At 34.5% G+C, this 22,588-nt stretch overlaps 1 protein-coding gene across 21 annotated transcripts in view; it reads right to left on the reverse strand.

Moving 5' to 3' along the window:
- Trdn (triadin) overlaps positions 1–22,588 on the reverse strand; it is a 450,291-nt gene that overhangs the window by 22,099 nt on the left and 405,604 nt on the right. For 17 of the 21 annotated variants that reach the window (XM_087585490.1, XM_087585476.1, XM_087585483.1 and 14 more), the window contains 8 exon segments: positions 20,421–20,447; positions 20,015–20,062; positions 17,605–17,652; positions 12,648–12,692; positions 8,285–8,311; positions 7,603–7,641; positions 6,531–6,575; positions 4,730–4,753 (listed from right to left, as the gene is read on the reverse strand). In XM_087585490.1, the coding sequence (XP_087441616.1) occupies positions 4,730–4,753; positions 6,531–6,575; positions 7,603–7,641; positions 8,285–8,311; positions 12,648–12,692; positions 17,605–17,652; positions 20,015–20,062; positions 20,421–20,447 (303 nt within the window). 21 annotated transcript variants of the gene reach the window in all.

Genomic DNA, 22,588 nt, shown 5'->3' on the forward strand with positions numbered 1-22,588 from the left:
GGCTTTGAGACACTTCTCATGGCTGCCTGGGTGACAGTCTTCTGCTAGCACCCTTTGGAACAAGATGTAGAACCCTCAGACCCCCCTGAACCATGCCTGCCTAGAGCCTGCCATGTTTCAACCTTGATGATACTGTAATGAACTTAGAATCTGTAAACCAGCCCCAATTAAATGTTGTTCTTTATAAATGTTGCTTTGGTCATAGTTTCTCCACACAGCAATGAAACCCTAAGAATAGGTTTTTAAAGAGTACAATTAGCCATGTAAATGGTTAGATGTGATTAGACTTGCATGTTTTAAGAAATCGTTAGAGAAAATGTACAATGCATTAACCATACATGCTAAAATTTTAAAGATGACTTTGTTTGTAACAGAAATAAAGGAGATCTCTTCCATAGTGGTAGAGGCTACTAACTAGGACAACATATTTCAAAATGAAGAAAGAAATGCTTTGAAATGAGAGAAGACCTTTATTTTGAAGAGAGCACAACTAAGTTAGAACTTCTTTAAAATAGAGTTACTCTAGAAAAGACTGAATTGGATCAATAGAAAAACACATGGGAACCTGATAAGCTTTAGAGAAAAATCTCGAAATGCATCCTCTGACCTGTGACATGTTTTCCATGTTCACAAACAAACACATAGGCACAAGGACAACATACAATCCATGATGAGAACAATAAGCATGAGAGTCAAAACTGAAGTTCTGTTAGTCCTTCGCTCTGATTAAAAGTTGAGGAATGTGGCAAAGTGGAAACCACACTGCTGGTGGCAGTGTATGATTCATGTGCTATTTTATACATATTAGATTGTACATGATGAACTAGGTTTTGAAACAGAACTAACATACTTAATTTTGTTGAAAAAGTTTGGAAATGTACATTTCTAAGATTATATAACACTAAAACTATAATTTTAGAGTTTGCAAACATGATTATGAAGACATAAAATTCAAATTGTTATAATAAGAAGTGAGAACAAGGACAGTAATACCACTCCACAGAAATACAAAGGATGACAAGTACATAATATATAAACATTTATTCATGATAGGTCACATAAAAGAAAATTCTTTTTTAATTAGCAAATTTTTCTGGAGCTGTTTGTAACATGGAAAAAGATTTCCCTTTTCTTCTTTTTAACACTATATCAAAAAACGCTATTATAGTGTTAGCAAATATGTGCAATGCATTGCTATACTTAAAATATAGTTGTTAAGTAAAAGTTAAAAACATTTTTAAAATGAATATTTTTTGGAAAGATATATATAAATGTACTCAAGAAGAATAGGCTGAACTGATTCGTAATAAGTAAATAATTATATTGACAATATATTAACAACAAACACAATGCTTGCAAATTAAGATGCATGTTCCAGGTCACTCCACTGCTGAATTCAATAGAACATTTTTAAGACTTATTTACCTAGTGTTCCAAACATGTAATAGGGAAGACATACATGTTTCTACTTATTCTACAAAGCAGCCTCACTCTGAAATCAAACTCAGAGCAAAAAGTCTTAAGAAAACTATGGATCATTACTCTGTAAATTCTTATAAATTGGGATGTAAAAATTTCACTAGCAAGCTAAAGCCATCAGTGTATAAAATCTATACAACAACCAAGATGGTTCTAGAAGTGAAATTCTACTGAATTTAGTTTAACATCTAAAAATTCAGTCACTGCATTATTTCATTGGTATGTCTATAGATGCAGGTAATGTTATTTACCACAATCCTGTACCACTACTTCACGATTGAAAACCAAGGAGTAGGGTGGAATCGTCTCAATGAACAATAGTTGTCTCTCTAATCTTGCTCCTTTTTACAATTTTATGTTCTGAGTGATTATTTTAGAAATGAGAATGACCTCCTTTTCCCTTTGACTTCAACAAGTCCTAATCTCACTTACTGAAAAGATTCACAGGCAGCCATAATAGATCCTATGTAGATAGCACCTGAAATCAGTCACTCCTGCCCTCCAAACACCTTTAACAAACCAGGGGAAAAGATTTGATAGCCATTTAGTTTTTACTATGCCATTTGTTCCTTGCTTAGATTGGCCACATTTAGAACAAATGAATTAAGATACACTGGCATGAATCTCACCAGTCCAACTCATTTGTTCTAGGTAAGTAGACAACACATCAAGCCTTGCTCTATAACTGTACCCTATTCAGATCATTTTATTCCTTTTCAAGTACAAGAAATGTGGTTGACACATGTTGTACAGTAATAAAATTAATTCACTTCATTAAAATTAAAAGCCCGATGTGTTTTCATTAATTAATTGTAAGGTAATTTTATCAGCAACTTAGTTAATCTTTTATAACATTAATTAACTTAGAAGTGAACTAATTCTTATCTTTCGGGATAAATGTTATCACTTCACTAAAGACCATAAACTCATTCATTTAAAAGTTAGGGCTAAGGATTATAGCGACATAAGACAAAGAGTTTGTTTTCTGTGCTTAAAAACTTAAAAAAATTAATTTTTCGTGTGACTCAGTTGCTGCTTACCTATTGACAGAATCGTTAATAGTGAAACTCTTATTTGAAATATTGTATATGATTTCAATCATAAATTAAATTTCCCTTGGGATATTCTGGGTTGCTGAAGATATTGAAATATTTCAGTGTGAGAATGTACATAAAATTATTAATGATTTAATGCCAAATGATATATTTGTTATGGTTAATTATATTCTCAAAAAATTTGTAGATGGTCATTTCACAGGTGGATTTCCAGATGAATGCATATCAAAAGTATACATTCAGAGAAAAGCACCATATTACAGAAATTCTTGTTTAATTATTCCTGATGTTCTTTTAACACTTTGTGATAATTTCTAGGTAACTTGAAACTACTGACACCTCGGTGATTCATCTTACATTATAATATGAAGCATACTATTTATTTTATCATATTTATAAAAGATGAAGATCTTAAATTTATATCCCTAACAAAAACCAAACCCAGAACAGATGTGGTTTAATGTGGGACAAGCAGAACCGTGTCACCAGACAGAAAAACTGGTAAAGTCCAGCAGATTAAGGAACTGCAGCAATTCTCAAAATTGAGAACTGTAGGTATTTGAATCTGCTCCTGCCCAGATTCCGGCCCTGGAGCAGGTGACCACAACATCCAACAAAGAGGACCACCATGTCCACTGATCACATAGCGTAGATCCCAGAGCTCTCCATGCTAATGAGTTATCTAGATGGGCTTGCCAATATATTAGCCAATAAATTTCCCTTCCCTGACATTCCTTCCTGCAAAAGGTATTTAATCTCTGGTCCACCATGAGTAAATTGTACTAACACTTTTCACCTTGAATAAACAGTTTGACAAAGCAAGGATTGTCTTTTTCACCAAGAACTGCCATTGGTGGGGGGACTAGCCTTCCTTATGGAGCCTTACCACCTAAGTGTTCTGCACAAGGGCCCTCACTTCTGGTTGCCTTAGAGTTAGATTGTGCAAGCTGTTTCTCCATAGTATATGCTCTTCTGATCCTTGGCTTTAGGGGCTATAAAGAAAGGGTACTATAGAAAGAGGAGCTTCCTAGGACTCTTCTTGAGGATCATCAATAAATTTTGTCCTCATATCTGTGAGAAAATCACTAGTCTTATAAGTTTTTAAATTGCTGGAGACTATATGTCTTTCACTCAATGAATTTTTGCATGACATTCTTGGCAAGTTTTATTTATTAGTGATTCCTTTATGTTTTCTTCTGTACTAACCCACCGAGCAAGCTATGAAAAACATTTAAGCCCTCGCGGTCTATAGAGCAGGTACTGCCTACACAGAATGTGAGGAATTGAAATGTGGGTAATACAAATGTAAATGTGTCATAAGTATAAAATACACAAATACACGTACAGTTTCAAAGTTATAATTTAAAAGATGTGAACTTGTATGCTTGTTACATATTTAAATGGTATATGTATATATTTAGTTACACCTAATATTAAAATAATTTTGCATACTTTGAAAAACTTTGTTATGTAACTGTCAAAAGTTACACATTCGGCTAATAGTGTACATATTTTTGAATAATAGTAATTTTCAATAATTTCTCTTTCTTAAAACTGGAAATGTGGAAAAGATCAAATTCTATTATTTCAATAAATTCTCAAAACTTTCAAAAATTTGTTTACAGCAGGTTTATGCATACTTAGAATGCTCAGAAAACTCAGCATGTTTATTATATTCAATTGAACAAGGAGGCAGGGTTAATTCATACATATACACACGAAATCAGAGCTATTACATTAGCTGAATAGGAAGCAGGCTTCACTAATCTCAGTATGAGCAGTCTCTGTAAGGGAGTAGTCCTCAGGCCATAAACTTCCCGGGGTGGGAAGATGGCTATGATAGAATTCTTACTCACACACTGTCAACACTCATGCCACTGACATCCATTTATTCAAGACCTTACTAGCTCCAAGCAGATGAGTGCATAGCCAAGTGGGTTATTAGAATGCAGGACTGAACTGGAGAAAGTGTATTACTAAGGCTGTCTTTCTATCTGCCTCTCAGCTGCTCCTAAGGAAAGCAGCCTCTTCCACCACATGGGTTCACTACCATGATTTTCCACCTTACTTCAGGCTCAGAGTGATGGAGCTGCTGACCACAGACTGAAATATATTTTGTTCTTTAAATGATGTGTCTTACTATAGCCACATACATGTACTAAAAAGAATTTATTGCCAATACAAACAGTACTTACTTGATATTTTTCCACGTTTTTCCGCTAAAAATAAAATACACATTTTGTTTTACTAACATAATAAATCAAGGAATTGTAGCATGTATCAATGGGCTAGAGGTATTTAATATATTTGGGTCAACTCCCTAATAATAAGAATTAATGAACAAATATATCTCCCCATTGCTAACAAATGTGTTTTCTCAATAACTCAGTCTTTTTCACAGAAGAAAACATAAATGCTACCAAACAGGACATTCTTCACCTCAGGTGTCAAATAACTTAAAAATTTAAGCATTCTTACTAAAATCCGATGGATCTTTTAAAAATTATGATTCAACATAATTACAGATAATGTGAACAAAATTACTTTTCAAGATGTAGTTTCTGTACACAATTTACATTCTCTAAGCTACATACAATATATTGAAAATCGTTTTCCTTTCAAAGACGAATAGAGACAAGTAAATGTCAATTACATTAAAAGCCAATGGCTCTGCAAACTGCATTTTTTCTCTTCGATGAGTGATGATTATTTGAAGTACAACATCTCATTGACAGTATTTAACATAAAATAAATAACATAAAATAATCACAGTGAGATGATTATTCAGAATGCCAGGAGATAGGCTATTTTCTTTGAAAAAGAGATGGGGAATATCTCTTGTGTACCACCATTTATTAAATTTAAATATTTTGTCTCCAAAATCATAATTTTAACAGAACCTGCATTGCACTGATACACTTTGAGATCTGTAGAGTTCATACTGAAGAATTAAGAACTAAAAAGTCTAATTTTTGATGCAACTAATTTGAGTTAGGAGACATGTTTTGAGGATTTTTGCGGCTAAATGCCTTCAACAGAAAAAAATCACATAATTAAGTAACTTAAAATTCTTCACTAATAATTCTTTTACTTTAAAGTTACTGGCATGGTGAAGAAGACAGAGCCTGCAGAAGAAGTGGAGGTCGTGGTAAAATGAACCATCATTGTATTTTCTCAGACCACTGTGACTTGAAGCTATGCTTTGCAAATTAACAATTCTTCAATACTGGATTCTATACTGGATATTAATAAGTACACGGCAAAATGGTTCATCTAGGGACATTCTACCTTTTGAGCATAGATGCTGCAATAAGCAACAGAGAGAATCTGAAAGACAGGGCTTGCTTTCCTCTCAATGAGGATTTACATGTTTATTACATAGTGAAATCGTGGGCTTTGGTTTTGCTTCTCCACCATCTTAGTTGAGCTGGCTTGAAATTATGTCACCCTTAGTACCTAATCCATTAATAAAGTTTATTTGTCATTTTGTTATATCAGTCAAACACTTAACTTTCTTTTAAAGGCAACAATCTTCCATTTGCATGCTGGCATTTACAGTTTATTGCTAGGTTAAATTGGTTCTAAAAGTCAATTTATAAATAAAATACTTGCACGATTTGCACCATACTAATTTTCTTTACTCACAAATAAAATAAATATTAGTTGAAATTGTTTTAAAATATTATAGGTTTATAAGTTGTGAAAATAGTTATGCAGCTCATGCTTTTTGTAATAGGAAATTCCACTCTTCCAGCATGATAAAATATTTCACTCACTGTAATAACTCATAATATTTCTCCATATTTTATAATATTTTGTTGAAACATTCTTTCCACTAGACTTTTTTCGTTTGAGTCTCTCTCTAGTTTATTAGCAGAAAGTCATATTTACAAAACCTCTTTTTAAAAGATATTAGCATTGCTAGTGATAGTGTTGAGTATCATATGAGTTTCCATAACAACACAGAATATAAATATTAATAAAGTTCAAGCTTACCTCTAGTCACATTGCGCACCTGAAGATTTTCTTGTTTTGGTGGAACTGTTTGTTAAAAACATACATTAAAAAATGAATCTCAGAAAAAAATGAAACTTTAAAATAACTTTGCATTAAAATGATTGTCTTGTTTTAAACATAAAATGAAATAATTGCAAAGTTATAACTAGTTTCTTAAGGTAGATTTCAGTTTAATTTTTTATTGCATTAATAATGAACAAACATAAATGTAGCAAAAGGGTTGGTTTATTATTATAAAAAATTACAGTGATTTTGAGGCTTAGTAAGCACGGATCACAAGTCATCATGATCATCCAAATTTGAATGAACAAACCTGTTATTATATTATTACTATTATTATTATTACTATTATTATTATTAGCAGTAGTAGTAGTAATCGTGGTTTTTTTCTGGTCTAGTATTTTTTTTACACAATTAAGGCCTCTGTATGTTTTCTAACTTATTATATAAAACCACCCCTAAATGTGCGATCTTAAATAGCTTACTAACATAAACCTAATTTTAAAGATGAATGAGACTGTCATGCAGTTTTCAGATTGTCCACTAGTGGCAACATAAACAAATGCTTTTTTTCCACAACCGATCTTTCAATCCTTAATCTCTTGACAATGCCATCAATACATAGTCACCAGTGGCTTCTTTTAATCAAAACAGTTCATTCATCATGCAAATATTATATTTTATTTAGAGATATAGGAATAAATTATGACTCAAATAATTTGGGCTTCAAAATCTAGTAAAAAATGTATTATCTTACATAAATGCCTCTTTTTATATATCTTAAATTTGGTAATGTAGTCTGTGCCATCAATACCCACAATTCAATAGTCATATGTATGAAATTCATTTATCACTAATAGTTACAGTTTGCTTCAGGTTATAAATTTCTAATACCTTGATACTTAATAGCAATCATGTGAAGCCTATAGTAGTTGAATGTGGAACTGAAACTGATCTATGCTATAATGTCAGCATCTGTTTTTTCATACATAGTTCTTATTCTTTTGCTTATTTTTCATAAGACATACATGTATAAATTTGCTACGCTTACCTTTACTTTCCTTTTCAGGTTTTTCAATTTTCTTCTTCCCTAGGAAGAAAAAAATCCCAACTTGATGTAATCAGCATATGAGACATACTGTTCTCATTTGCTCTTGGAGGGTGAAGCTGAGACATGAACACATGTAAAGGGTAGGTGATCATGGCTGAGCCATTTTAAGGTACACAGGGACATTCTGCATATGATAACTGTGCTGTTTATATTTAGCTACCTGTGTGTTTAATTCCCTTGCCTTTTTTCATATGTATTTTGAAAAAAAAAGACTATGATGTTAAGAGGAATTCAAAATAAAAATAGAAAGAAATCTAAATTTTCATTGTCACTAAATAGCGAGTTTCTCTAATGTGAATGAAATCATATGTGGCATGAATGAGTAAGCTGTGGAAGTAGATTAGCAAGTCCGGGTTTTGATTGACTGGTGGTTTTCTTTAGAATGTGTATAGAGAAGACAGAGAAATAACGAGGCCAACTAAATATGGCAGGGAATATGAAGTGTGTTTTTCACCCACTCTTAAGTGGGTTTGGGAAGCCTTGTGCTTGTCTGCCTTTGAGGACACTGAGAATTTGAATATTTGGGCAACTTTATGCCTGCCATTGCTACACAGTTATAGAAAGACCCAGGTTAAAACTGTTTTCCACAATTCAGTATTTATTCCAGAGATGAAATATTTACCTGAGTCTGTGACTTCTGGTTTTCCCTCTTTAGAAGAAAAGAAATGTTAAAAAAGAGAAAGATAGAAGATAATAATACTTATTTCAGTAGATCACTGAACTTTATTCTCAGATATTCTTATTAAATCACGATAGACAAAATGCTCAATGTGACAGTGAAATATTCTAATAATCGCTACTTATAAACTGGGATGAGGCATCTACTGTAAAGTGGACTGATGGTATGAAGCAGTTTGAAAACACTCAATACCATACAAATAAATTCCAAACCACATAAATTACAATATAAACCATAAAACTCTGCTGTATCAATATTTAACTTGATCTCTTAGATGCATGAATTATTCAACAACTTTTATTAAATCACTATATATAAGATTCTGTGCCATCGGCAATAAATGGGGATTTATAAAAGGCAGTGAAAAGTGTAGCAGCCACTGACTTAATTCCTAGTGATATAAAATGACATTTACCTTTAGTTGGAACATTGCTTAATCAGTCTTTGTCTTTTTTCTCCTTCAGTTAATTCTCAGACTAATAATATTCTAAATGTTACTCAGTACATTTTCTTATCCTTAAAACTTACATTAGAAAATCAATGTTTACTGAAAAATAAACTTCTTAAACTATAAAACGTACCTTTAAAACGTTAATTTATAGAAAATATATATTTAGCAATCAATCTACAAAATTCTGGGAGCTACTTCTCTATTTTTAGAGGAAGTAAAAGATTTTGTAATAATGACTTTAGTAAGTGAATAATGTTTCATAAACAAAATAGTGTTTTCATATGGCAAGCATTCTCTTCTAACATGAAACCCTTTATTTTGGCAGTATTCTTTATATCACTAGTGATAATATAAGCTCAATATGGCAACAATTTTCTCCAAAGCAAAGGCAATATTTAATGTTTAAAGTTGGCACTTGATCTCTTCAGAAGAAACCATAGCTGCAATTTTAAAGAATGTCATAACACTGTCTTGGAAGCAATCAGTATTTGGTATTTCAAATATTTAAAATGCATTTCCTCTCTGCCTACATTCCTTCTGTAGTATCTAGATCCTTGTTACAGAGTCAACATTCCTCCTCACTAGATCTATTTGTGTAAGCAACTAATACCTGAAAGGAATCTCTACCTGGGAACCCAAAATTGATCAAAAGAGGTAGGAAAATACAGTACAAACTTATCAAAGAAAATATCTACCAAGAAAATATTGCAGTTCTAAACATATATGCACCAAATACGAGGTCATTCTAGTTCATAAATGAAACACTACTACAGCTAATATCATATATTGACCCTAACACAGTGATTGCTGGTGACTTGAGTATGTCAGTCTTGCTAATAGTCAGGTCATCCATAAAAAAAAATCTGAGCACAGAAAGGCTGGAGTTAAATGATGTCAAAACCCCCAAAATTTTATGGAACATTTTATGTGGACATTAAAGGATATATTTTCTCCTCAGCAGTACTCAATGTGAAATTTTTCCCAAATTGACCACAAACTCAGACACAAAGCAAGCTTCAACGGATACAAGAAAATTAAAATAACATCTTGAATTCTATTTGACATCCAAGGATTAAAGCTGGGTATCAACAATGACACAAACTACAAAAGATTTATATACTCATGGAAACTGAACAATTCTCTACTGAATGAAAAATTGCTCATGATAGAAATGTAAAACTTGTTACAATTGAAATAAACATATATACATACAATTGCATATGTATAATTCAATTTAGAATTGAATGGATGGGTCTGATTCCACAGCATATTGAAAGTTATGGAACATAATAAAGGTAGCCAAGATAAATCAAATGATATCTCATGCCAGAGTGACAAAATCAATATACAAGTGGCAGCTCAAGGTGGTGAAGACATGGGTAAAGGGAACACCCATTTATTGCTGGCAGGAGTACAAATTTTTACACCTACTATGGAAATCAGTATGGCAATTCCTAAAGAAGCTGAGACTAGATCTACATTAAAATGCAGCTACCCCCAAGAGGATACATCCTACTACAGAGAAAACTGCTCATCCATGTTTATTACTGCTTTATTAATAATATCCAGAGATTGGAAACAAACTATATGTCCTCCAAAGGATGAAGACAATGTGGTATATGCATACAATAGAATATTCCTAAGCTGTCAAAAATTGTGATATTTTTAGGTAAATGGATGGAGCTAGAATAAATTCTAAGTGAGGTAATATAGACCCCAAAAGACAAATATGGTCTGTATCCTTTTATGTGGGTGTTAGCTGTTAAGTCTTGAATTAGGAGAGTAGAATCCATAAACCACGGAGTGCACATATGGATTATGAGATTAGTAGGGATGGTCGGAGCCTCTGAGGAAGGGAAGCAGAGTACAGAGTTTGTATAGATTATGACAGAGGGCCTGAAACAGAAGAATTAAATGGAGAGGAGGTAACAGAAGATTAATGGATAAAATATAGTGATGGACAGCTAAAACTATGGACCATTTGAAGAGTCCTATGGAAGCCTACTATAATACAAGCTTCTTTAAAGATATACATATATAAAAAGATCTAAAGGTAATTACCATATAACAAGGTAGACAATGCCCTAAATCAACATCTATTGCTGTCATGTTACCATTCAAGTGCTGGAATAAAACCTGAGTTTTCTGGAAGAACACAGTATTACTAACCTTTTCTGCTACACATTATTTGTTTTCTACTGGTATTCTTCCTTTAAAAATGTGTTAGCCACATAGTCATGTTGAAGGAATATTTTAAGCATTCCCCACATATCCTAATATAGTCCTCTAAGCATAACAATAGGGGTTAAGAATTAGAACTTATTGGTATCCGTTGTCAATCAAAGTCTGTTATTTCATAATAGTATAAATAGTCTTTATATTAATAAACTTAACTCTGAAATTTACTTTATCACTAATGGACATTGTAAAATTAAAATCTCACAATAAAATGTTCTTTTTAAAATTATTACCTAGTAGTATAAGAATGATGTGTGTGTGCGTGTGTGTGTGTGTGTGTGTGTGTGTGTGCGTGTGTGTGTGTGCGTATGTGTGTGATTATGTGCACTTAGATGGAGATCAGAGGACAACATTGTAGACTCAGTGCTTTTTGTCTACCTTTGACTGGGTCCAGGGGATTCATGTCACAAGACCTTATGCAAAAGTACATTTACTCAATGAGTCATCTCATTATCTCATATTCTTAAAGTTCTGAGTGATAGACTTATTTGAAGATGGCTTAGACTTATCTAAAAAAAAAGATAAGTAAAAAAGTCCCACTTATATTTAACATGTTAAATCTATATTTTCTATTTTGCTCTTAGAGCTAAAGTTGGAAAAATAAGGATATATTAAAGTAAGTAATAGAGGAATATTTCATAAATCTTTAAACTATTTTCCAACAGGTTCCCATAGAAATGGTATAGAACTTGGGAGTGTTGAACTTCTTGGTTTTTCTCTTCATCTGCAAACGTTCAGTCATTTTCTTTCTGGGAAGGCACTAATATTCACTAACAATTTGAATTCTCTCAAATAATAATGAAAAGTGACACAAAATGTCAGGAAGAATAGATATATAGTAGATGAAAATCTTCACTTTCTATGTACATTTCCTCCTTCAATACGGCATATATTCTGAAAGTATTGACTAAAGTATTATTCAGTTTAAAATGTAAGCTTTATTTAAAATGATACTTCATTATGATTTGGGGTCTTTTATGGTAATTGTTTATATAGAAAAATGCCTTTTCAGTTATCATCCTTTATCATCATTTGACCCTTACGAATAGTTCATATCATGAAATTAAGTAAAATTATGAAATAATAAGCTAATTGTTACATACATCGATGAATTTATTTTAAAAGGGTGGACCAGGAGGGAGATAACAACTGGACTATAAAAATTAATAATAATAATAATAAATAATAATAATATAATAATAATTCTTGCTGAAGTTTAGTCAGTCACATTTAACATGTGTAGTTTTAAATAATATTCTAAAGCCATATAATAGCATTCTAAGCCATGAGAATGATAAATGTCATTCATTTGTAATAATGACATGACCTTGATAATGAGATGACCTTGCCAAATCCCCAAAATTATAGAATGAACTTGTATATCATGAAAACAAATACAGGTTGCTAGCATCTCTGCACTATGCAGCATGCTTTGGTAATCATTTGATTGCCTCTAACACCAGAGCTCTGTTATCAGATAAGACAGATTATATTGCAAAACCCAAAACTTAACAGTACTGATAAACAAACAAAAAATGCCATCTTGATGTTTTTATGGTCAGGTTTAATAAACATAATGAACAAAGATAGCATGCAAGCCAAAAAGACCCAAAATACCTGTTTTTATAGATGGATGGTATTTTTCTTGGCGTTCAGCTTTTTCTAGAGAAAAAAATTGAAAATTCACAGGAGATATAAATAATCTTGGAGCAGAGAGAGTGTCAGCAGATGGTTTTCACTTGCACAAGATGCATGCTCCTGCAACCATTTCTATGCAACTTGTCACACAGAAGTGTATTGTCATAGAAGATATTAAAAACAGGTATAGGATCATTCTCTGGGATTCCAAAGATGTCTTCTGTAGGCAGCTGAAAATCAGTGTGTCAGGTTTCTTGTTCTCTTTATAACCAAGAGTTTAAGAATACAAGAAGACCAAAAATCTTGGATTACCCAAGATACAACCCAAAACCACAAGAAGTTCAAGAAGAAGGAAGACTAAAGTGCAGAAGCTTCAGTCCTTAGGAGGGGGGAACAAAAATATTCATAGGAGGAGATATGGAGTCAAAGTTTGGAGGAGAGACAGAAGGAATGGACATTCAGAGCCTGCCCCACCAGGGGATCCAGCCCATATACAGCACCAAACCCAGACCATATTGATGAAGCCAAGAAGTGCATGCTGACAGGAGCCTGATATAGCTGTCTCCTGAAAGGCTCTGCCTGAGCATGACAAGTACAGAAGCGGATGCTTGCAACTAACCATTGAACTGAGAATGGGGTTCTCATTGGAGGAGTTAGAAAAAGGATTGAAGGAGGTGAACAGGTTTGCAATCTTATAAGAACAACAATACCAACCACCCAGAGCTCCCAGGAGTAAACCACCATCCAAAGAGTACACATGGACAGACCCATGGTTCTAGCTGCACATGTAGCAGAGGATGGCTTTTTTGGGGACTAATGGGAGGAGAAGCTCTTGGTCCTGCCAAGGCTGGACATCCCAGTGTAGGGGAATATCAGGGTGGTGAGGTGGGAAGGGGTGGTTGGATGGGTCGAGGCCCACCCTTATAGAAGGGGCGGGAAGGGGAAATTGTGATTTATAGACAGGAAACTGGGAAAAGCATAAATAAAACAACACAATTTTTTAAAAAAAGATTTTTGTCCTTAAAAATAAAAAGAATGCAAGATGACAAAGAGAATTTGAAGAGCAGCTACTTTTATGGTGAAGGTTGCCTTTTGGAAGGCAAAGCACCTGTCAATCTTTTATTCCCCATCTGACCTTTCTGTTTTCCACTTTCCTTCCTTCCATTTCAGAAAAATTTAATTCAGAACATTTACTCTTGTCTTTTCAAATGTAACCTAGCTGTTCCGTACCTTGGAGTCCATCATATTCCATATCCTGCACATCCCTGTGCATCTCCAGGTCTAGTCAGAAGCATCACAGCTGAGGCTCAACTGGTTCCAGGATTTGGCAAATGGAACCGAAATTTGTGAGCCTAAGATACCTTTCTAAGCGCTTTGAAAATATCTAGAGTAATACTGTTTATGTTTTTAAATCTCCCTTCATAAAGCGCAGAATTCCAGAATATCATGGTGGGATATTTTGGAGGGAAGTGAGAACATTTGGAAACTAAACAGAAAGTGGAGCAGAGCAGACATAAGTTCGCACTAATGACTTTCAGAGTTAGCCTTGGGTGTTGCCAATCTATATCTGCATGTATCTGCCTTTCCTTTCCTTCATTCTTGAATTTAGAGGTTTCCTGGAATTATTGGAAATTTATTCCAACATCATGTACCCAGCATCGAAGTTTATGGAAATGTGCGAGAAACTATATGATGTGAGCATAATTGTAAACTAAATTTGATACCTTTATAAGAATGGAGTTCCATCAATTGAATTTACTTAAATATTATGTTATGTATCCATACAAACTAAAATGTAGATGTCAGTATTCAAATGTAAGATATACCAAGGACAGTACTTCAAAAGTGTCCTTTTAAAGTGACAATTTTTTGACATGTACATGCAAGCATATGTGTCAAGAGTGTCAGGTCTCTTTGTGTCCTAATTAGCTTCCGTAAACTCACACCCGATCTACTGAGCCACCAACATGGCTTCCTATATTTTCTGTCACATCTGTCTTCATGTCTTGTCATTTAGCTTTTTCTCAGTGGTTAGACATAGGTTATGACTTCATCTCAGTTTGTGCCTTACAGAGGCATCTCCCTGAGAAGCAGAATCATAACTTTGATAGAGTATTAGACTTGTTTATTTTTTGTGTAAGCATGGTTGTATTCCTCCTGAGTTCCAACAGCACCTTTCAAAGTATCCATCATTGCAAACTGTAAAAGTTGATCTCTGAAGTTCTGTAGATCAACTCTGAAGGAAATCTCACTATTCTAGTAGATGAATGGCAAAATGGTAAATTTGTGGTTTTTCTAAGTGCTAAAATATGCAGTGGAGCTTAAAACATAAAGTTTAGTAAGTATAGTCAAAAACACAATCGCTCATTTAATTTCCCCTTGCCATTCACTATAAACATTTACCAGATTTCTTAGGTATTTGATTAACTGTATGAGCTTACCTGTTTAATATTAATAATACTGATAAACCTCCAGACTTTTCTTCCACACAAATATTATGGATCATTGATTAATAGTGAAACATAAGGAAGTTGAATCAAAGTCACAAATCGACTTGAATTTATCACATATACATGTAATTTAGTTACAGGCTATTCTGAAAACAAACAAAAACCCAGGCAAATTGTTAAAATTGGAGTTAGTTAACTATTTTATCTGCTGGCTTAGAGCTTGACTGTGGAAAATGGAAAAGAACACAGCCTACTGATCATTCCCAGCGCAGGAAAAGTTTTTCATATACACACATATATGCTGTTTGTTTAAAATTTTTTTCAGCTTAATCATAATACTTAGTAAAAACGGATTAAAGGTATGAAATGCACAGAACACCTACAACAATCTGTATATTCAGAGTATAAGTATGCTGAAATAGTTTGTGGAATCCTTAAATATTCACAAGATACTTCAAGGTAGGGCATGTACTATCACACCACTGTGAAAATTAAAAGGTGACACATGAATTTACTCAGTGATAGGAAGAAACAAATCCAAATATTCATATGGGTCTCATGAAAACCTATAATTTATATGGGCTATTTCCCCTTGTTTTTTTCCATAAAATATTTGAATCACCTCAATATACCTATGTCACTACCTCAGTTACAGAAAAAAAAAACATGCTGCATAGATGTTTTATTTTAGGACAATTATGAGTAAGAAAACATGGTTGAGTAGTCAAAGTGGTAAAACTTTTTCTCTAGGCTTCAGAAAAAAGGAACTATAAGGGGTTCAAGAAATCAGCTCAGAACAAGACACCTAAGTTTTGTTTCTATTCTTGGTAAAGTTTCCAAAACAGAAAAAAGTCTGAATTACTCTTTTTTCACAAAAGAAATAATGGGAACATGTTCTCATAATCTGTCCTTAAGGCAGATCTTTAAATATACATAACAACACAATTCTCTGAGGAACTTTCCTGAAACAAATCATGTGATATGATTTATAAGCAGCATAGAGCTGCAACTTCTTTGATTTTATTTTCTTTTAAAAATGTATTTATATTACTGTATGTGCCTGTTCTTACCTCTGTTTGTATGTTACTCACTCATCCATATTCTCTCTCTCTCTCTCTCTCTCTCTCTCTCTCTCTCTCTCTCTCACACACACACACACACACACATACACATACACACATGCAGAGAGACAGAGAGAGAGACAGAGACAGAGAGAGAGGGGCGAGGGAAGGAGGGAGGGAGAAAGGGAGGGAGGGAGAGAGAGAGAAAGAGAGAGAGAGAGAGGGAGAGATACACATAAAGGTAGATAGGCAGCTAGAGATAGATAGATAGATAGATAGATAGATAGATAGATAGATAGATAGATAGACAGACAGACAGAGACTGATATGCAATAGATAGCAATCAATTATGTATATTATGGAGGTCAGAGGTCAAAGCACAACTTTTGGAAGTCAATTCTCTCCTCATTTTTATGGGTATTGGGAAATAGTATAGAATCATCTGGCTTGTATGCTAAAAATGCTAACTTGTTGGCTATTTTACTGATCTAGTTCTCTTCAATTTCAAGAATTGAGAAAATGTGATTTGATACCCAGGGGTCTCCCCCTTTACAGAGGAGAGAGGGATAGGGAGTAGGATCTGGTGGGGGGTATTGTGAAGGGGGATGATGTTGGGATGTAAAATGAATAAATTCATTAATGAGAAAATTAAATAAAATGAAAGACCAAGTTAGAATATATGATAATGTAATTATGAATATGTATAATGGATTTTCTAATACATTACATGTAAGTTTGTCAATCACATTCTGAAAAATAATGTTGTCACTTTTATTACCTTCAATGAAAATTATTTTGAAATTATTCACAATAACTCAAAATTTTAGAATTTATGGTGTTAAAGTGTACATGATTCCCCTGTAATAATTCTGCAGTCTGGCTGACCAAAAAAGCACTGAACACTAACAAAACAGACACACTCATGTTCACGAAGGAAGTCTCAGTGTCACCGGCCATGGATTAAGAAGTACTAGCCACTAATGAATCATGAGAGAGAACAAATTACTCTCAGTAATGAGCCTCCTATTGCTCATCCAATATCAAGCTATCAGCATTCAACAATCAGCACTTAAAAGTGTCAGCAGCAATAATAAATAAAAAGAAGTCATGAATACGAATGGTAGGGGCATACGAGAGGTCAGAGGAAAGGAAAAAAAAGAGGAAACATGGTATATTTTAATTTCAAATTTTTAAAATAAAAAATTACACATACTTCATGCACACATCTGTATATCTAGACACAGAAACTGATATAAAGAAGATAATAAAACCGGGAAAGGTAATAACAATTGAAATGTAAACAAGAACTAACCAATTTAATAAAGATGGAGAAAAGAACAAAAAACAAAAAAAAAAAAACCAACCAACCAAACAAACAAACAAAAAAAACCAACCAACCAAACAAACAAAAAAGAATGTCTTTACCTGTCTTTTCTGCTGTAATAGCTTTTATCTGTTTGGGAACTTTTTGTTCTGTGATAGGAGAAAATGGTAATAGAAGGAGGATTTAAAACATACCAATAAAAAGCAATGATGTATTCAACGCTTGGAATTTTGTTTAAATCACAAAGCAAAAAAAAATGATTTCTCCAATAAAGGAGCAAACCACAAATTCCTTTAGATCAAATGAAAACTCAAGGAGAGGGCTCCCCACTAGCTCTCTTGCTGAGTTCTTGCAAATGTAAATGGTTTCCAGCCCTGTGCATCTGAACCTAGCCTTTTGTCTCAACTGTGATTTTACAGTACTTATATAGGGAGTACTTTCACTTCTGTATTACTTAATTATTTCTGTATTAAAACAGGAAGATCAATTCTGAACTTATGTGTGCTGATTACATCCTAAAAAGTTTTGTCTCAAAGTAAAGTGATAATTCCAAAAATTTCTTATAAAATTAAACTCCAGAAATATCATTGGTAAGAGTGACCTGTCTCGTTAAATATCCTATGTAGGGTTTTTTTGCTGGATATAAGAATTTAAAGGGCATAAAGTTTGTATTAGATTTAGAATTGTGGGGAGAAATCATGTGCTCCATGTATCCCCATTTCCGTGTATTTCTACAAATGGCACATATTTAAGTTAAAAATTATTTGTTTCAGTATAGCTTTTAACTAGGAGATTCTAAGATTGTATTGTTTTATTTCTGTCAATTAGACACCCATTCAGTTCTCTCCATTCTATTGCCTTCATTTTACTACTCTTGTATGTTCTTATATTTAGGTCCCCCCTCCATATTTACATCTATATCTATCTATACCATCTATATCTATATACATGTACACACACACGTGTGTGAGAGAGAGAGAGAGAAAGAGAGAGAGAGAGAGAGAGAGAGAGAGAGAGAGAGAGAGAGAGAGAGAGAGAGAGAGAGAGATGGCCTCCTGTAGCTCAGACTATTTTTAAACTTGCTAAATACCTGAGAACTACTATTCATCTTGCTTCCAGCTAGATGGGATTATAGGCATGTGCATATGATACCACAGCCTGTGGGAATTCATATTTTAATAGCATAGATGAATCAAATCAAACTGACTCAAATCTACTACATATAAACTTTCTTACATGCAATTTAAAAATGTAAGCAAATGGTTTCTTATGTTTCACTAAAACAAAATATTTTTAACTTCTCAAAGAACCCTGCCCAGCCATATTCACAAGATTGAATAGTACTTCATGGGATGTCTAGATTGATGGGTAATTCTATGCAATTACTAAAAGTAAATTTCATACTAAAATATCTATTCTTAAATAAAATCTAGCTATTAAGTTGTTTCTGTAAATTCTACATCTTTATCATTGTGATACCTTGTTTCACTTATAATTTCTTCAAACCCCAAGGAAAGGGGGGTTAGAGTAGAAGAAGAAGGGAGCCAGCTAAGTATTTAGGACAGATGCAGATTTACTCAATGTCTTGTGTAGAACTAGAGTTTTAAAAAGGTTACTCATTGTCAGAGTCCGGATGTGCAGGGCCAGACGTGCCTGAGGGAGAGCCAGAGATAGGACTTGCCAAACCAGCTATCAGCCCCAAGGACATTGACCATCTGTAGCCACCCCCTCCCCTTCCTTCACCCCCCTGAGTGAGATGAGCCACCCTACCTGCGCTGCCGAGCTGCTAGAGAGCACGTACTCCTTGCTGATGTAATTTCGCGCCGAAAGTAACTGTGCACCATTTGAAATGACCAATCATGTGTAACCTCGCGAATGCCCCTAACCTCCCCTATATAAACCCCCGAGTCTGGAGGCTCAGGGTCGATTCCTCTGTCTCCTGTGTGGAATACGTATTGACCCGGGATCCCGCTAATAGGGATCTCGTTAATAAAAGCTACCTCTTGCTGTTACATCAAGAATGGCTACTCGTGATTCCTGGGGGCACCCCACCCTGCGATCGGAGCGAGAGACGCGGCTCCCGTTTTGGGGTACGCTCTTTCATTTGGGGGATCGTCCTGGATTGGAGCGTGACCCCCTGGAACCCCGAATGTACGCTCTTTCACTTGGAATGGGGAACTCTAAGGAGGAAATCTAATACACAACTTTTAGAAGTCTGTCTTGTTTTAGGTAGTATCAGTCAAATCCATATGAGGAGCCCATTTACCTGGGTGCTGACTGGATGCTCTTTGTGATTGACAAGCCAAGATCTTCTGGTCAAGGCAGGCAGCCTGTCTATTTGAATCTGACCATTAATGAGAGAGTAACTAAGATTGGAAATGGTCTTTAGAAGCTGATGACTTACGGCATGAGCTATCACAACTGATTTTAGATCTGACTCCATAATCTTGCTTTTGATATAACTAAGACAATGTGAAAATATGAGATGCAGAAATACCACCTGGGAAATACCTGGTTTACCATGAGGAATAACTTGCTCTGGTCTGGTGATGTTCTGTTCTGAAAGTAATAAAAAAGATGTTTCAGATATTTTAAAGTTTTCTAATATATTACACAATGATCATTCTCTATGATTTATGCCAGTGATTTATAAAATTGAAACTAACAAATGTGACAATAGGAATAAAAGTATTTTAAAACTTCAGGGCTACCCAGTCTAATATTAAAGTCCCAAAGGCTTTGCTTTGGAAACACAGTATACATAAAACTTTTTATTTACATGGAACCTATAATTTTCAAATCATAGGTTTTTAAAGCATAACTGTAGAAGCAAGATTAAACTTTACAGTTTTGGAAATGAAAACTGCCTTTTAAAGAGCTTATATTTGAACATTACAGAAGAAACCTATGTACATACTGCGTGTTTGGCCTTTTTCAGATGATGCTGAAAGGATAAGAAGTTAATCAGTTACTTGATGAAATATGCTATTTTAAAACAACTAATATAAGTTCTAAATGGTAATATTTATAGATAGCTTTTAAAGGCTCTCTTTTTATCACTGGACCAGTGATATGGTTCAGCACGTACGTGTGCTCAAGCACCATCAAACCTACACTTGCTCCTCATAAACCACAGAATGGAAGGAGTGAGCCAATTCTGAGAAGTTGTCCTCTAACGTCGATGTGCTAACCTTGACCCATATACACTCTCTGCCACTACCTCATCTCTCTCTAAGGAAATAAATGTAGTTTAAAAAATTAACATTAAAGTCTGGTAAGTAATACTTTGCCTCCAATAAACAAACAAAAAAACCATCAGGAAATAAATCCTAGAAGGGTAGATGAACATTTATATGTTCTGGTGCTTGAAAATATATTATTTACAAGAGCATCCAGATACGTGTTATGATTAGCTGCAAGGTAAACTCTAGTGAGAAGTGGAACAGCGTGACAATGTTAGACATATATCTAGATTTGGATTCTTAGATTAGGTTAATAAGGAAAGGTTTTACTATACCACTTCTCATAATGAAAGGATGCTTGAGGGCTTTTATAAACTTGCCTCAGGTCAGTAACTAGTTGGTACCACAAGGAGGACTTAATCATGACCTTATAAACTAAAAGAAGTCACTCTGCTTTTTGGTCAACATTACTGGCTAATAAAATGACATAGTTAATCCAGGATGATTGCTTAATAGAATTACTGAGGGTTCAGAAAAAAGTTAAACACATTGTAGAACTTAATCCAACATTTATTAGCTCGAAAATATTGAAAAACTAATTGTATGAATTTAGCCTGTTGAACCATCTCCATGACTACTGTACTGAGGATAACACTTGCTGTGCTGAAGGCTTCCATAATGATGACAGTAACTGATGTGCTCAGTCAACACTTCACAGGAATCTTCCTGTGCTCTAGCCATTGCTCTTCTCACGCCCAAATAGCACATGATTTTGTTTGGTGTAAAGCAGTGGTTCTCAACCCATTTAGAGGTTACATATCAGATATTTACATTACAATTCATAAGATTAGAAAATCACAGTTATGAAGTAGCAACGAAATAATTTTACTGTTGTGGTCAGTACAGCATGCATGAGGAACTGTTTTAAAATGTCACGATATTAGGCAGGTTGATAACCACAGATATAAAGCCATACTCTAGATAGATCTTGCCAACTGGAAGTCTAGATTTCACTTGAGTACTGTAAAATATTATAAGACATTAGAAAGGAAAAAAAATCACAGGGAACTGAAAGACTTTTAATATGTGAGTAGCCAGTAATATTTTCAATTCTACCATGAGGGAAGCAAGCACCAATACTTGACAATATTTTTCTAATTTGTTTATTTATTTAGAAACAAAACACTACCCCCTCTCAGTCTACTCCCCTCCTAGAGTCCCTTCCCTCAACCCTTCTCCCTTTCTCATCTGAGATAATGCTTCCCCTCTATCCCCCCATTCTGGTGCATCAAGATTCTGCAGCATTAAGCGTATCCTCTCTCACTTGGCAGACAAGGCAGCCCTATTAATGATGCTCTGTTATGCTTGCAGACAGGAGCCTAGCATAACTGTCCTCTGAGAGACTCCACTCAGCTAATGACGAAAATTGATGTAGAAAACCAAAGCCAAACATTGGACAGAGTTCAGAACTCTTATGAAAAAGTCAGGGGAAGGATTGTAGGCCCCAATGGATATGAAGTCCACAGGAGGACCAACAGAATTCACTGACCTGGACCCTTCAGGGCTCTCAGATACTTAGCCACCAACTGAAGTATATACAAGTGAGGGTTGAGGCCCCAGGCACATAAGTAGCAGATGTGCAGCTTGGTCTCCATGTGGGTCCTCCAAAAACTGGAGAGGGTGCTGTTTCTCAAGCTGTTGCCTGATTGTATAATCATATACCCAGATGGGCTGCCTTTTCTGGCCTCAGTGAGAAAGTGTACACTTAACCCTACAGACACTTGATGCATCGGGGTTGGGAAATACCAACCTCCACCCTCCACCCTCTCAGAGGATTAGGGAAGGGAGCATGATAGGGACTGTGTGACCCTGAAATTGGAGGACGGGCAGTGATCTGGATGTA

Source organism: Rattus norvegicus, chromosome 1, assembly GCF_021556685.1.
Source record: "Rattus norvegicus strain SHRSP/BbbUtx chromosome 1, alternate assembly SHRSP_T2T, whole genome shotgun sequence".
Taxonomy (NCBI): Eukaryota; Metazoa; Chordata; class Mammalia; order Rodentia; family Muridae; genus Rattus; species Rattus norvegicus.